The sequence below is a fragment of the Neolamprologus multifasciatus genome, chromosome 14 (assembly GCF_963576455.1).
Source record: "Neolamprologus multifasciatus chromosome 14, fNeoMul1.2, whole genome shotgun sequence".
Classification (NCBI taxonomy): Eukaryota; Metazoa; Chordata; class Actinopteri; order Cichliformes; family Cichlidae; genus Neolamprologus; species Neolamprologus multifasciatus.
In genome coordinates this window covers 25,648,797-25,666,190 of record NC_140452.1, presented here as the reverse complement: position 1 = coordinate 25,666,190, position 17,394 = coordinate 25,648,797, and the positions used below count along the sequence as shown (strand labels likewise).

The 17,394-nt window shown below is 41.2% G+C and overlaps 2 protein-coding genes across 3 annotated transcripts in view; one reads left to right on the top strand and one right to left on the bottom strand.

Moving 5' to 3' along the window:
- The window catches only part of LOC146504154 (C5a anaphylatoxin chemotactic receptor 1-like), a 180,802-nt gene extending 176,534 nt beyond the window's left edge, over window positions 1-4,268 (top strand). The window contains exons 1-2 of one of the 2 annotated variants that reach the window (XM_085130716.1): window positions 1,125-1,356; window positions 1,483-4,268. In XM_085130716.1, the coding sequence (XP_084986842.1) occupies window positions 1,495-2,532 (1,038 nt within the window). In that variant the 5' untranslated portion in view covers window positions 1,125-1,356; window positions 1,483-1,494 and the 3' untranslated portion in view covers window positions 2,533-4,268. Of the gene's footprint in view, window positions 1-1,124; window positions 1,357-1,482 lie in introns of those variants that run through there. The other variant, XM_085130717.1, reaches the window with a different exon arrangement.
- On the bottom strand, window positions 4,244-17,292 carry LOC146504153 (dapper homolog 3-like). The gene is made up of 4 exons (XM_085130705.1): window positions 14,067-17,292; window positions 8,297-8,429; window positions 7,387-7,497; window positions 4,244-6,892 (listed from the first exon to the last, which is right to left on the bottom strand). The coding sequence occupies exons 1-4, from the start codon at window positions 14,295-14,297 to the stop codon at window positions 5,382-5,384; spliced, it is 1,986 nt and encodes a 661-aa protein (XP_084986831.1). The 5' UTR covers window positions 14,298-17,292; the 3' UTR covers window positions 4,244-5,381.
- Between the last annotated feature and the right edge of the window lie 102 nt (window positions 17,293-17,394).

Sequence of the window (17,394 nt, the reverse complement as noted above, 5' to 3'; positions counted from 1 at the left end):
ATGGACCTCTGCTTTTTGTTCTCCCTTTGTTTAAAGCTAGGGATCTGATGATTTCATTGTATCAGTGGATAACAAGCAACACTATGTAGCCTTTTTTTTTTTTTATCAATCAAGCCAAGACATTTGATCATAAATGCTTAAGCCAAAGACTTGTCAATGCAGGGTTGTCTGAAAAGAAAAAAAAAACAAAACAGTTGGATCGATTAAAAATTATTTATTAGGCTGGTCTCAGTGTGTACAGGTAGAAGAAAACACTTCTAGTTTCCTTAATGAAACAAAGGAGTGCCCCTGGATTCTGTTCTAGGGCCACTGTTATTTATTTTATATATGAATAATCACAATATCACTACAGCAAAGTTTACTTTTTATGCTGATGACATGTTCATATACTCCTCTGCACCCACACTTAATCAGGTTCTCTGTCATCTCCAGCCAGCATTCAGTGCAGTACAGCATTAACTGTGATTTAAAACGTTTTAAATGTTGACAAAACTAAACAGATCATGATGTTCTCAAATTCAAAATCTAAACCACTGAACCTTTCAGGTATTACAACAGTTCAGGGCTTGTATCTCAGTCAGCACAAGTACTTAGGAATTAAAATTGATGACTCGCTCTCTTTTATAACCCACATTAAGCAACCAGTGAAAAGAAATGAAATTGAAACTGTTCTTTTTTGTAACTTAGAACAAAGTTAAATCTGTTTCGTGAAAAACATATACTATCAAACTCAATCAAATTGAATTCAATATTAATAACACTGAGAACACAAAAGTTTCTTATTGCAAACTAGTCTTTGCATTCAAATAAGTGGGAGGTTATCATGTTTGTGGGATTTGCACATTTCCCACATTCACTGAAATGGCAGCTAGAGTGCCGCCATGATCTTTTGACCACATCCTTCAAACACATCTGTTGATCTGTATTTTAACCTCAGGCAGATTCATTTCAGGTCTCAGCTCATAATAACTGAATTGTAATTTTTATATTTTTATATTCTTTTCTTACATTGTGCGTACTTGCAGGTGCAAAACACACGAATAAAGTAAATATTACAAATTGTCACATCACTTCTGTGACCTAATGACCTAGGTCACAGAAGTGACCTTGGTCATTAGGCCTGTGACCTAATTATTTCTTGTGAAATGAATTTTTTGCAGTTAAAAATTAAAATTTTTTTTTTAGATTCACCAATTTTGTGACTGCAGTTTCACGCCTACAATGAGGACTCTCAACAGAGATCATGTGCAACTGTGTCTGTGTGGGGTGGGGTGAGAGTATAAAGCTGAGACGCAAACCAGCTCAACAACTTCCTCTCAGTGGTGACAGAGCAACATAACAAGAGGCTGAACATCGGTGAGTTAATACTGAAGTCTAAACTTGATGGTACTACTAAAATTAATTAAAAAGTCAATAAATATTTTTTCTTGATTGAATTGTATTATTTCAGTGAGTTATGAAAATGTTTCTTATACTTCACAGTTGTAAGGAATCATGGATTATTTCAGTGACTATAATTACACATTTCCTGATGATAATTTCACATTTCCTGACATTATTGAGTCTGTGACTCCTGAGATTCAGCCGATCCAGATAGTGGCTCTGGTCATGTACAGCCTTGTGGTCCTGCTGGGTGTGCCTGGAAATGCTGTGGTGGTGTGGGTGACGGGGTTCTGCATGTCCCGCTCTGTCACCTCCCTCTGGTTCCTCAACCTCGCTCTGGCTGATCTTCTGTGCTGCCTCTCCATCCCCTTGCTTATGGTCCCTCTGGTTCACGACGATCACTGGCACTTTGGTCCGCTGGCCTGCATGCTCATCAGAGGCCTGTTTTACCTGGTGATGTACTGCAGCATCCTGCAGCTGGTTGTGATCAGTGTGGATCGTTTGTTGCTGGTCATCAGACCCATCTGGTGTCAGAACCACAGGCGACCCAAACAGGGTGCTTATGGATGTGTTGCTGTGTGGGTCCTGGCCCTGATAGGCAGTATCCCACAGTTTGTGTACGCCAAGCAGATTGAGGCAGGTGATGAGAAGAGAGAGTGTAGGATGGAGTACACTGTAGACAGTGCCTGGCCTGTCTCTGCTTTTCGCTTCCTGATTGGATTCATTATTCCTTTCCTGGTTATTCTAGTTTGTCACTTGGTGGTTTTCCGCAACACACAGAGGAGAATGACACGTAGTCGAACTGGATCCAAGAAAACCCTGAGGGTTGTCATCTCTGTGGTGCTGAGCTTCTTCTTGTGCTGGATACCTCTGCACATCGTGGATTTCCTCATACTGACCACCCCTCGGGGTACTTATGTGAGTCCCAAACTTCACCTGGCACACGTTATAGCGCTCTGCCTGGCTTACTTCAACAGCTGCCTCAACCCTCTGCTCTATGTGTGTCTGGGTCAAAGCTTCAAGGACAGTATGAACCGCTCCCTGCGTAACATCTTCCACTTCATGGGCGAGGAACCGACCACCAAGAAGAGTGTCACTAATGTGGACACCAAGAGCACCAGCAGTGGCAAAGAAATGACAAAAATATAACTTTCTTGCATATGAAGGACTGCTGTAACATAAACATTTCTGTCATGAAGTTTAGCAAAAGACTTTGGCTTGGATTTAAGTCTGTGAACACGAAATACTTTTTTCCAGTGAATTTGGGTGGTAAGTCAAGTCAAATTTCAAGATTTCAAAAGCAGAACTGATAGTTACACTGTAAGGTTTCTGTAAAAATCCATGTCTTACGCAACAAAACTCATGAAAGTTCTATTTTTGGCTGTCACAAAAAAATTACTTCAGAGCATTATGTATATGATGCATTTTCTGACTTTTTGTCATGTTTTAGTATAGTTTGGTAGCAGAAATAAAATACATAGAGATTTGATTACTTTTTTGCAGTGATTATAGAAAAATGCTGATTACATCTTCTTGTATACATGCTGTTTTCATAGACCACAAGAGGCAGACACACTCTAAATGGCTGACACTCAATTTGCTGTAGAACTCTTTGAAAATAAATCAAAACTATTAATACCAGTTATAACTGCTATTAACAGTTATGATTTTCAGTTATATATCTCTTTTAAGCCCCAGTATGTTTCAGAGCCATAGATCCTGCATAGGTGCTTAGATTCTATTAATAGCTGGTGGTTGGTCCTTTGCTACATTTTGCTAAATCTAAAATCAGGAATCTTGGAGTAGTTTTTGACTTTTGTTTTCACTTTGAATGTTCATCTCAAATGTCTGCTTAAGAAACAAGTGAAGTCCCATTGTGTGACGCTCTGAACTAAATGTGTTTTTCATGCATTTTTTTCATTATGTGTGGATTATTAAAATCCATTGTTCACTTCTGAACACTCCAGGTTGTTCTGAACACTGCTGCAAGGCTTCTGACTAAATCTTCCAGGTACTCTCATGTCCCACTGTTGCTGACCCAGCTGCACTGGGTCGTCATTAAATTCAGTCTCCACTTTAAGATTCAAATTTTGACCACGGACAAGCACCAGCATACATTAGTGAACTTTTACATCCATACGTCCCCAGCAGGTCGTGTGATCACCTCCTGATCACCTGGAGATACTGGTTGTGCATTACATGAGGCACTAAATGGAATGAGAGCTATTTGTAACAGTGGCCCCCAGACTCTGTAACTCTCTACCTCTTGGTCATCACAATGACTTGGTGATCTCTTTCAAACAACAGCTGATAAATTTTTTTAATCTTTTTAAAGCTTGAGTTTGTGATGTTTATCTTAAAAGTTGATGTAAAAAAAAAAGTACATATATGTACTTATATTTCTATGTATATGATGGAGGTATTTTGAGGCAAAGAGACTAGAAAGAGACAAGAGCTACGATAAATAGTCAAATCTGGGGTTTGACCATCATTACATAACTATTAATATTGTTTACCATTACATATAGTTTGCTATTACATATCAAGGCTCAATACACACTATTGGCTGTATAGATACTTTCATACTATACTCAACAGAGAGAGTTGGTCATGAGCTGCAAATCCATCCATCCATCCTCTCATCCTACAGTGGATTACCAGTCCTTCACAAGGTTAAAGCAGAGAGCTTAACATCACATGGGGGGAAATGTATTCTTGAAAGTTTTCAATCAGGATTTCTGCATTTCTAACTTTTAACATATAAAACAGAACCTTAATTTTTTGCATTATATGAAATATTAAGAATATATTAACCTTCATTTTGCTCGTTAACACATTGTCTTTTTTGATTTAAGAATAAACAAAAAAGTGCTAAAATATCAAAACTGAGTGAAATGCTTTCTTTATTTACAAACTACAGTTGTTCCAAACAAGGCCACATATTTATTTACATGTCTAGGTCCCAGTGTTTCAGGGAATCTGTGAGTTTAAACATGCATGCATGAATGTACACAGGCCCCTTAGTGTGGCCTCTAATAAATCCATCCCTGACACATGGATGTCTGGTTCTTTATGCTCACTGGCTGCAGAGGAGAGGTAGTAAGAAGTTCACTGCAGTGAATCCAGGACATACCAAGAGGAGCTCAGTAATAGCTGGATATGCAGAGGTGTGTGCATTGATTCCCTGCTGAGAGACTCACAGTTGGTGCAGGATTTTTGAGTCTGCAGGAAACCAAATTTAAACATGGTTATTCAGTTAAGTTTTAACATTCATACCACATTTCTAAATCGTTCCCTTGACTTTCTTACAGAGGATTGTGAATTTGTAGGAATAGGGAGATATTCATTAGCACAATTCTAGTGGATTAATCCAACATTTCAAGTGCATTGCAAAGTTTAGTTGTAGATTTTCTGCTAATATGTTGATTTTTGCTTGTGTTTGAATGCAGTTTAGCACAAAGAATTCAAAGAAATTCCTGTTTACTTTATGACTTTCAGCAAAAAGCATAATCTTTAAAAAAGACCAGGTTATTATGAAATCTGAACACAGCAAATTTACCTAGTATGTTTTAAGGCCTGTATCACAAAGATTTGATATAGTTTTTAGACTAATAATGTGACTTGGTGAAAATATCAGTAATACATTAACTAACCACAATTGTCTGATGAGAGCAAATGAAACAGGAAAAACTGCCAGCATATTCAGTCACTCCGCTTCTAGGTGGTACATGTCATTTGGTATCAGTTGTCATCCATTAGAGCAGTATACTGCCCATTAGTCTTGTGTCTGATGGTTGTCAACTGGAAGATACATTTAACCAGATAGTACAAATGAAAGATCTTTGAATAGATCATTATTCATGCCAATACATGTAAAGGAATCTCACTATGACATATTGACATATTGAATATAAAGATGGGATGTGATATTTGACATAGGATTTGGTGCCAAGTACGTTACTGACGAGTATGTGTTTAAAACTAGTTTGACGATTTTCTCATACAGTAGTCATGACTTTAAGTGACCCTGAGCGGAATCTGAGAATCTTCTTCTTCAGAGCGTGGGAAGCTTTTATCTTGACAAAGGCTTTTGGTTGAGATGGGGTATTGGCAGTGGCTTGTGGTGAAGGAGAGGATGAAGAAGAGGTAGAAGCGAGGCGGGGTGGCAGCTGCTGGGGCCACACCAGCCCCCCGCTCTCATCTGAGTCGCTGGATAGTGAGCTGGAGGCTGGAGAATATACCTCGCTCATGCTAGACTCGGACTCTGCGGGGGCAGCACCACCATAGCTCTCCTCCCCCTGACAGAGAGGTGCGCTTTCCTGAAAGTCCTGCTGCCAGTGCTTGGTGTGCTGCTGTTGGTGGTAGTTCTGGGGTTGGGAATGGGAACAAGAAGGGCCGTGGCGGACTTTTCGAGGTGGTCGTCTGTGTACCTGCCCTGCTTGGACTTCCCCCTCATCTTGGCTGAGCTCCAGGTTAGATCGCCAGCGTCGGCTCTCGTTGTGGCCGTTGTTGACCACCTGGTGTCCTACAACCTGGTTTTGATTGTGAGGCAGTGTATGAGGATCACCTCTGCCTTGGGGCCTCTCTGTGGTGCTGTACCTCCTCTCTGGAAGCACCCGCTGACCCAGGAGGCTGTTTTCAGACTGGGATCTATTGGTTTTACTGCTCGACTTCTTGGATCTCTGTCTCTCGCTGTGATTTTTCTTAGATGCTCTGTACTTGAGGTGATCAGGAGATGTGAAAACTTGGTTGGACTTTGGCTGCTCTTGGTTGTAATGTCTTGGGGAGCACAGAGGGGCATGACAGGCTTGTCCAGGAATATACTGAGCACTTACTAAACTGTGCATGTGAAGAATAGGGGGCTGTGGATGTAGATAATGATGGGGGGATGGGGGTTCACAACAAAGGTCAAGAGCCCCAACTCCACAGTTATGGTCCAGTGAGGGCGGAGGGGATGGTAGCCTTCCACCCAGGGAAATTAGATTGGGCTGGGGGTAGGGCAGAGCTAAATAACAGTCCTCCTCCAAAGATGGGGCCTCCCCACCACAGGCCTCTCGCTCCAGGTCACAACCCCATCCCTGGCCATTAGGATTTGTAGAAAGGTCACCATGGGGCTGAAGATGATGATCAGAAGGGCGGTGCTCTGTGGTTAAAGAAGGAGTTATCCTGTGTAGGGAGCTGTTTCCAGAGCCACTGCAGTATGGGGGGTCAGGGCTAAGAGTGGTGCGAGGCTGACAAGGTCTTGGTGTGAGGGTATGGCGTTGGATGAGACTCAGGATGTAACCCTCTACCTTCAAAGCCAGCTGATAGTCCTCTTCGGTGACCTGATCCTCTTCAGGTTGCTGCTCCCAGCCACCATTGTCTCCACTGGGGTCCCACTGCCAGGAGTCCACGGCAGTGCCCTCCTCAGCAATACCCTCAAGAGGTGGGTAGGGGGCAGAGAAAGAGCGGGGTAGCGTGGTACGTAGAAGTGGTGCATCAAATTCTCCATCCAGCATAAGGGGGTCTCCTGATTGCAGAGAGAAATATTGAGAAATAAGTGAAGTAGTAAGTAAAATCATCCTGAATGCATCATTATGAGGTGATCAATAAAAGTTCTAATAGTTAAACAGTAATAAATAATCTCAAAACTAAGAGTCTGCAGCCATGCCACTCTCAGTCTGTTCCCATACATTTGCAATATTAGCATTTAACAAAAACACAAATAACAGAATTGAACTTGTTATTAGGCTGGGTCTGACGCATCGTCATCTTTGACCTAAAAAGATGGTAATCAGAACAGAGCCAAACTCCAGTCTACAGAAAACCCTAAAATAAAAAGAATAAGTCTTCCAATGTTTATTAAGCCTCTTTCACATAAAGACAGTTGACTAAGAGTCTGCTGTTTTCTCATGCTAATATGCAAAGAGTATGTGCTAATATGTTAATCATTTTACTTCAACAAGAGCACATATGCAGGTTTCACAATATCTCAAATCTTCCACGTCTGATAGTCTTGCTTACCCACAGACTTTGGCCTGTCACTGGTGTAAGCCCAGGAGGAGACACTCTCTGTGGGCTCAGTGGTACAAGATTTTCCTTTTGGTGACTGACCTTCACTTGATTCATAGAAACCTAGGACACAGTGTAATTAGTGTAATTAATTCATTGCAATTTTAATGATTTCTTTGAACTGTTTTTTTTCCAGGGTGGAATGATTGCACAGCATGCATCCTAAATAACTCGGTTTGGGATTTTCTTGAATGTACACAGGGTCAAAAGGATACATACAGGCTCATATATGCACATATATGCACAGTCACTTAAATCTTTTAATAAGTGATGCTGAAGGTTCTGCAATGTCTTTTAATTGAACAACAACAAAGCATATTAACTTCTAATTAGTGAGAGGTTAACAGGCCTTATATTGTACAATCATTTTACTCTGGAAAAAGAAGGGTTCAAAGAAATCTTTAAAATCCTCAAATTACCATAACATTCACACAGATTATGAGTCTATGTAAACTTCTGATCATAACTGAACAGAATTAACCACATCCCACGCATATCTTTGGACGGTGGGAGGAGAACCCACACACAAAGGCCTCAAATTGGACTCAAACCCAGGACCTTCTTGCTGTGAGGCAAAGGCACCAATAAAAAAAGAAAGGCTCATCTCATCTCTTATAACTCATTCCACTCCTCAAAAAATATGAAGTTTCTCACTGCATTTCACAAATAGGCCACAGATTAAAATCACAAACAACTGGAGCATAAAGGAACAATAAGAGCAGAGACTCAAACATGAAATACAAAGAACACAAGTTTCGTTCAGCTGAGCAACACTCTGGAAAAAAACAACTTCATTTACTGAAAAAAGGGAATTATATAGTGTGTTTTCACTTTGATTTAATTGCCTTGCAGAAATAAGTACCAGAACTCGGTCGACTGTTGCCAGTTTCTCCTTGGGCTCTGTCACAACAGTCATCAGCAGCGTCGATCCTCAGCTCTCCCACCTGCTGTTCCAGCGTTTGCATTAGACTCCATGGGGAGCTCTGAAGAGCACTCTGAAAAACAGACAAACATGCATTCAGACTATTTTCTTGTGGTCTGTAACTGGTTGAACTGATGGGAAAATAACTGTTAAGTAGACAGTACGAAGCAAAAATGATTGATTTTAGGAACAAAGCAAAAAAACAAAAAAAATTCCAGCAGTGTTTGTAGTTTAATGAGTGCTTTCTGGATATGCTAATGGCAGAAGCACAGCTGTGAATCGTTCGCAGCTTGTTTCTCCAGCTGCAACATTGTTCCTAATTTATAATGCCTGAAAATATTAAAACCAATAAATCAAAATAACAAAGCCAAAACTCTGATGCAGAAGTGTGCAAAATCGAAACGTGGCCATCACATGACCATCATTTATAAAAGCAGGCTTACTGAAGAGGCAGCCGGTTGAAACATGAATAATTCATAGCACTGTGAAGGAGGGGGAAGAGGGAGGGTGGGGTGGACACACACACACACGTGCTTGCAGACACTCACGAGCCAGATATACAAATAATTGCTCATTTAGCTCAAACCAGCAACAAATGAGACTGGGTATATGTTAAACATATGTTAAAGTCCCCCCAAAACAAATAAATAAATAACGCTGTCGTTCTCACGCTTGTGTGTTTATGCTTTTGGAAGCCCACCCCGTTACCTCACACAGCCTTCCTCAAACCACTACAATCACCCACCCTCCCATTTACCCATCTGTTTGTGGTAAAACCGAGTAATTAAACATGCTGGTTCATCCAGCCTGATCATTTTTTGCTGGTGTCATATTGACAGCATGTGACACACACACTTAACATGGGCACGCATTTCCATGCCCGCCTACCTGAATGGGTTAACACAAGTGCACAGACAGCTCTATTTGCAAGACTTTAGAGGACATTAAATGGACTTTGATTCACTGCCTGCGGGCTATCTTTCATTATGACAGCTAGCTGTCACAACCTAACCCTTCCTTGTTGCACTTGTGAGGAAGACAAGTACCCAGAATCTGAGTCTATAAACAAACTGTGTCAGCAACGTGAGTAATACCTTCTCTGATACACGCAGACCTAATACAGGCATTTTAGATGGCTGGATTTAATATGGCTGACACGCAACGCTCGTTAAGAGACTTCATTACCAGGCGATTGAGCGTGCCCTCATAACAAGGTGACACTTTTCACATTACACACTTCTCACGACAGACAACTCCTTGCTGAGCTCTGTCATTGTCGACACATGTAGCTGGATGACATGCAGAGAAGCTCGTTAGAAATCCTCTAAGAATGCACTTTATTATTAACAGACAACAGATAAAGATAATGCAGAATACTGAATAAATAAATACGTAAATAAATAAATACATAAATAAATAATATCAGAGAATCAACACAGCATCAAAGCAGGGATTTGTTTATTTGGGTGGTGCTGGAACAAAGTGGCTTTTAAGCTGTGCTGTGCACCACTTTGGGACTTGAAGCCTTCATCCATAAGGAAGAAGTGCACACTCACTATGCAAAGGTGTAAGTCATCAAGTACAACTGAACCAGCCAACCACTGTAAATGCCTGGCTATACAGGGATGGTAGGTTCAGCTGTTGCTCATCAATCAGCCACAGATTGCTCTAAAAGACTTCTGATTAAAATGTAATGAATTGTAGCTGACGAAAAGTCACCCAACGTAATCGAACATAAGAACTTTAAAAGTGTTTAAGTATTGTGGCATTTTCTACTCCTCTATGTGGTCTATAAACAAACTGCATTAGGGTCAAATACATGCTCATTTAATCTTAAAATCTCAGGCCGTTTTTACAAATGTTTTTACCACAACTGATCTAACGGTGAGTCATTCATTTGCAAAACATTCCCTGTAACATTTTGTGCAAGCGACATAGTGGCAACATCAAATTAAAAAGATCAACAAACAGACACGATCATTCTTTTTGTGTTACAGTGCTGTTATTATCTATTCAGAACAGTAATGTGTGAAAAGACAATGTTTATAACAGGAAGTGGCTCAATGTTTCTGAGAGATCTCTGTCAGTGCCTTTAGGCTCTAACTCCACTGTCCTGCAGACTTAATGCAATCATAATGGAAGCACCGACAACCTCTTCACCCCAAATACTGTCACCTCTTTTGTCTCTGCTAGCGGCCTTATTGTCTTACTATAAACAAAGCGCTAGCATCACTATATCAATACTGTTTTGTACGGCAGAAACGTTGGGTGCTGGTTTGTGGTAAAGAAATGCTGAGAGGAGGGGAGGCTATTGGAAATCAATAAATCAATGATGCTATTTCAGAGTGGTAACTGACTGCCATCTAATTGTGGACATATGCACAAACACTGTAGAAGCCACAGGGCTGGATATTAATTTATAACAAAAAACAAACAAATCTCTGTGGATGAACAAACCATTTGGTTTATACTGTGACATTTTGCTTTGACTGCACTCTGTTATTACAGGTCTCACACTGGTTCCCAGACATGCTGCACACTGTATTATTGCTTTTTTTTTTTTTTTACTGCATCCTGCAGGCTGCTGGGGGATGGGGGAGATGAAGAACACTGTGCAGCCAGTCTCACTTATAGCCATTAAGCTGCTGTGGCTGTACAACACATCAGGACCACCTGTTCTCTCAGTGAAAAACACTGAGCAGCAGGTGAGGCCAGGTGAAACCAGGAACATGAACAGTGACTGGGCAAATTTTCCTGTCATTAGCTACTGCGCTTTAGTATGTATGCAGAACGTGATGCTGCAGAGTTTAATAAAAGTGGATTGTCTATGTTGATATAGAAAGATACATTCAAATTCAGTCACACATTGGGTTTTGCTGCAAGACAACAGAGAAGCAGGCAAAAGTGTCTCTGTATTTTTTTTTAGAAAGGACCAATGACCAGTGAAGGCCGGTGGGTCTTTGAAACAATATTGAGAGGATAAAGAAATCTATTGAACAGAGAGCACAAAGCATGCAGCCTCACTGCTGGACTTTCTATAATTAAAGCTATGTTGTGACTGGATCCACAGTGGGAGGCCGGAAACACACACACACACACATGCACAGCACATGCACAAACACAGGGCACCCTGCCCCCCGTGTTTGCTCAGCTACTGATCTCTTATTTCTTCAGAGCACGTGGACACATTCTAAATGATTTGTTTTAGTTTGGTAAAATATATTCAGTGATTTTGGGAGGAAGTTCTTCACACGCACACAAAGAGTTTATCCATTGCATTGTGAATAGTATTAATTAGTTTCGTCTGAATCTGTTCAGTGTGCGCAGTGGCTCGTAGGCACAGCAGCAGGGTGCATGGCCTGCAAAGGGAATCCTTAAAGAAAGACTTGAAACAGGCTGTGCTCATGTGACTGAAAATTGCATAACTAAATGAGAGTTGATCTCAAAGTGCGCTTGTATCATAATGTTTGCACGTGTGTATCGTCTGTGTGCATATAATTTGTATGTTTTCTGAAGCTTATTTGCTAGAACGGCTGTGTACACAAAGAAACCAAAGAGCACAAACAAAAACCGGTTGAGGTTTTTGTTTGTGCGCCAGAACAAAGCGCAGTAAACCATCATGCGAGTGATCAGTCACTGCTGAGCAGACTATACGTTCACTAATGATGCGCTGCTGTCTTAACACAAGGACACACACAGCCTGATTGATGATGAGCCAGCAGTTTAGCAAAGACACAAAACAATAGCAAAATCCACTGTAGATACAAACACACAATCCTGTAGAATGCAAAGATTTTTTTTCTATGTGCCCAAACATGCAATAATTAAAAATATGGTTTAAATCCCCTAGGCCAATTAATATTCTTCAGAGGAGATTAAATAACATTTCAGAGCACATTTTCTCCCCTAAAATCAAACACTTCTCCGCTGATGGATGTATGTGTGCCACATTCATACAAAATTCATATAATCCCTTCCACTCTCTCCAAAAACACACAGCAGGGAAGCTGAGAGGGAGGTCAGAGATTCGTGCTTTCCCAGCTGCTGTCTGGCGTCCCACAGCTGTCAACACCTTCAACACCACATACTGTATGAAGAAGGGGGAAAAGAAGAAAAAAAAATTGCATCTCTCAGCCTGTTTGCTGCCACATTCATGTTCAAGGCACACACGCTGTCAGTCTCATGGGTCAGTTGTTTCTATGTCACACCGTGAACTATACATTTTGCAGACTTTAACCTACACGCGAAATGAGATTGGGGATTTGGCTCGGACGCAGATGGTGACCTGATATCACGAAGACTCAATTTGAGGCTTCAATTAGAGTCCTGTCGGGTCCAAATATTCTCCCAGGACTTTCCCGTGTAATTACTCACACGCTTGGATGAGCGCAACAGTTAATAAACATCGATCCAAAGGCGGATTGCGCAGAAATGAAAACGGGGAAATTATGCGCCCTTGTGAGGAAACTCGTGTCACTCCTTCACTCGCCTTCACTCGTCACTCTCCAGCTGATGTGGAGACGGGATGAAATGCGCTGGCAGCTCCTACAGCACCGGATGTGAGCGTAACTGCGCGTGGCACTCTCGAAAAACTCACTTTATGATGATCGTTAATTTATTTATTTATTTTTTAACAGAAAATAATATCATGTCATATTTCTAAAGCCAGTGCGGAGAGCCACCTATGTGCGCCTTTTCCTCTCACTGGGGCCTCGATCGCCATCATTAGTATTCTGCTCCATATGCGCCTATTGTTAGGGCCCCGGCGGAGGAGGAGGAGAAGAAGGAAGGGAGGGTGGAGATGTGAAGAGGAGGAGGCTGATTTAATTTCTCCCTTTTTTCCACCCTCTTTAATAATGCCATGCTTTTGTAGTAATGTTGAGACAACACCAGAAGTTAAAACGGAATTAAACCTCACCGAGACATAAAAACTTGGGCAAAAAAAGAGAGAAAGTGAAGAAGAACCGTTTTCAGCGCAGATAAGTGCTCACTGGTGCGTGAAACTCCCCGTGTGAACCGCTGATGTAATGCTGTTAGTGAAACTTCTATTTGCCGTTATAGAACCAGTTTTAACCCCCCCCCCCCTCCCCGCCCGTTTTACTCTGGCAACATATCGGTCTTATTTTGCTTGAGCGTCACGTAAATAAAAAAAAAACAAAACAACATTCCATCAATTACACGGATGCTAATGTTCACATAAAAACGTTAGCTCCACCAGCAACAAAAAAGCAAGAGGAATAATTCATCCATTTATGATGTGCGGAGAGTACAAATGAGAGCTTGTTAAGTGGAATATAAAAGTCTAGGCGGAGGGAACAATGGGCCATTAAATAGTCGGTCTGTGGCACAAACGGCGGCTGCTCCACCCCCTGATTTCGTTCCCCAGGGGCATAAATCTCAGCCAAAAAGCAGAGTAACGCATTACACCCTTTCAAACAGAGACCCTATTAATCAAGTTGAGTAACTTTTTTTCCTTTGCAGCTAGACTTCACAGCAGCACAAAAGGCGCTGCCCAAACTAGAAGACCATCCAGCGGTCAAGCGGGTTTCAATGAGTCTACGCTGAAGGCTATTAGATATTCAAAAGTATGTAGAGTTGTGATACATGACAGGGGTATAAGGTGGAGTTCTTTTATCACAGGGTGGGGTAATGCGGGAGGGCTGGAATGCAAACATACAGTGCAGTAAAAGGCTCAACACAAACTTCTTACCAGCTGACGTCTCAGTGTCAAGTTTTCCTGGCCCCAGCTGCTGAAACATCTCAGCTCTCCTCTGGAGCTTTCCTGGGCAAGCGGGTCTCCGAGAGCCAGCGCCCCCAGAACCAGACACTCCTGCCGCTGTCTGCGGAGCTCCAGTTCGCATAGCCCGGCCAAACACGCCTCCAAGCGCTCTTTGGTTCGACTGCGTTCCACAGTTACGGGATACGAGAAGGCACGATGCATGCCTCTCAGATCCAGGAATTATGTGCAATGAAAGCTACTTAGTTCCCTTGTATTGTAGTTTGCGCTCTCCAGTTGACCCAAATTTACGAGGGCAAGCGCAGGCTATAAAGGGCCATGCTGTATCCCATTCCTTGTGATAGTATGGTTGCCTTGGAGCTGCATGGTTCTCCAGACTGTCTATCCGCTATACATTTTCTATTTCGCAGCTGTCAAACGGCAGGAACAGAGCTCCGCCCTCTGCGACCAGCCAAGGCGAAAAAGTGGGGCTCGAGCCATCCGCCCCTTTGTAAATCCACTCTCAGCCTTCATTGGACACGAGGGGCTGGCGGGGTGATGCGCGTAAACGATGTCCCATCCCCCTTGATTCATGACAGCGAGGCGTCGACCTCACCCATCTTCCCATCATGGACCTACACTAATGTAATTCTTCAGGAGGCAGTAAAACGCATGAAGCAATTTAACGTCGCCAACGGAGAAATGAATTAAACAACGACAAGACAGAAAAAAAGGACATCAAGTGAAGAGGATCCAATAATCTGATCGTCACATATCTTTTCACCAACATCTAGTTTGTATTGATCTACCTCATCTCCATGTGTTGTCTATAGCAAATGATTAACTCATGATTTATTGAGGGAAACAAGTTTTCCTCCTTCTTCATTTCACCCCCCGCTGCTCGCGGTGCTGCATGTCTTCTGGATGCTGAGGAATGCAGAACACGTCTTCCAATCAACGCTGTAAAAATGTTTATGAATGTTTTATAAAGTGCACGATTTTGTTTAGTCTGTGCAAGAAAGTAAAAAAAAAAGAAAAGAAAAGAAAAGAAAAGAAAGCGGAAGCCGAAAGACACCAAATATTGAACAATACACAGGATAAGCAATTCATTCACTACCATTATTTAGCATTTTTTGAGGCTTTTACTTCGCACATGCACATGTCTGCGGTTTTTATGGCGTCATAATTAAATAATTAACAGGCAATTTATGAAACATAAAATGAGACAACAGGGAGCTGTGAGAATCACGTGAGCCATCTCTTCTGACTGCGGAAGGTTATGACAGAGTTGTTCTGTAGGTACAAATCCTAAAAATAACAACACTTTTAAACATGACATCAATATTTAAAAGTCTTATGATTTTATTTTTTTGAGTGCAGTAACAGATGAATATTTCATCCATGCGTCACACACTATTTTCCTCAATACTACTCTCTCTGTTAAGTCTTCTGAGGTCAAACATATTGTGTCTGTAGCAACCGCAGACAAAAGAAAGTATATGCTCTTTAAATTCTAAGGTTTTAGGTATCAGAATATAATAAAAATTATTCGGTCCTTAGCAAGTTATACAACAACAAGAAGACATGACATATTAAAATGCGTCATTAAAGCACGATGCAGAAGCAGTGTGCAAAATATTAAGTACATGATTATTTCTTAACAGTATTAAGAGTGTGGGCTGGGTGCTGCCAATGAAATGCACTGAATTAGCTGAATTAGTGTGAACATCTCCATTAAAGCAGAAGTGTTGGCACTTTGTTTGTCTGGAGAATTCAGGTGTGTGTTAACATGATGCCACAGAGGAAAGACATCAGCAACGATCTTAGAATCTTAGAAACCCAAAACAAGAAAATCCCAAGACTCTAAAGGTCTCAGTTAACATGCTAAATGTTAAAGTTCATCATAGTACAAATAAAAAACACTGATCAAATATGCCTTTTTTGTAACTGTTGCTGGAACAAAGCCCATTCTCTCTATAAGAAACAGGGCAGCTCCATTGAGGTTTCCAAAGTTGTATCTGAACAAATTCTTCTGGAACAATGTGCTTTGCACAGACAAAACTAAAGTGGAGATGCTTGGCAATAATGCACAGCACCATGTCTGGAGAACAAGACAGAGACAGAAAATCACCTCATACCAACCAGCCACAGGGCCTGGGCAGCTGGCGAGTCGACTATAAGCTCCTGTGGATACCAAGGTATTCAGTCAAATATGAGGCCATCTGTTTGACAACTAAAGCTTCCTAAACTGGGTTATGCAGCAATGACTTCAAGCACAGAAGCAAATCTACAAAAGAATGGCCAAAAAAAGAATCAAAGTGTTTCAGTGGCAACAAAGTTCAGATCTCAACCTGATTGAAATGCTGTGGTGGAAGATCTGTGCTTAAACTTAGAAGAATGAAACCTCACTGAACTGAATCAACAAAAACTATAGAGAAGAATCAGAAACTACTGAATCATGTGGCGTACTTTGCTTTTTTCATGTGCTGCTTCTGCACTTCTTAAAAGCGACATGGTGCTAGGTTCTTAGACTGTCAGAGTCACTGATTGATTTTTTTTCCATTTATTTTTGGGTTTGTGAAGCAAATTCTAATTCTATGCTATTTACTCTTTTGAGTTTTGTGTTTTTTTCAGAGTTTTCTTATTTATATTAGTAGTCGTCAGTTCTTCTTTAAATAGTATCAGTTCCCTTTTCTGTCCACTCGCTCCTTGTTTCATCTCAGTGTGTTGTCAGCTTCCGCCTCCATGTTTGTTTACCTTTAATGTGTGTCTAGTTTATGTGTTTATGTCAGGTTCACATTCCATAGTCCCTGACTCTCTATTTATGTTTCCTGTTTTAGTTTGCTAATCCTTAGCCTCGTGGGCATTGTGTTCAGTTTTCCTCCCTCTCATCAGTTACTTCCTGTCCACCTGTGTCTTGGTACTGTGTCCCAGGTGTTTCTTCTCTGCTCTAATCTCCCCGCTGTGTATTTATACACTTTCTTTCTGTTGTCAGAGCGTAGTTCAGTTCTCTAGCGTCATTCTGATCTCTGGTCCCTCGTGAATTGAAATAGTTTGCACTTGTTTTGCATCGTTTTGTGTTTGGCCTTATGTAGATTTCCATCAATCCAATAATGCCTTTTGTTAACCTCTCCATCTTGGGTCCTAACACAACATATCCTGACAGTAAGAGCTCACGTGTTGCTGTTTATCTTAGAATGAGGTTGTATTTACCTCATTCTCAAATCTACTAAGGATCCGTTTTTGTGATTCAATTCCAGATTTTCATGAATATAAATTTTCTTCTCACGCATTACTGCATTTGTGAAACTCAAAAGTAACC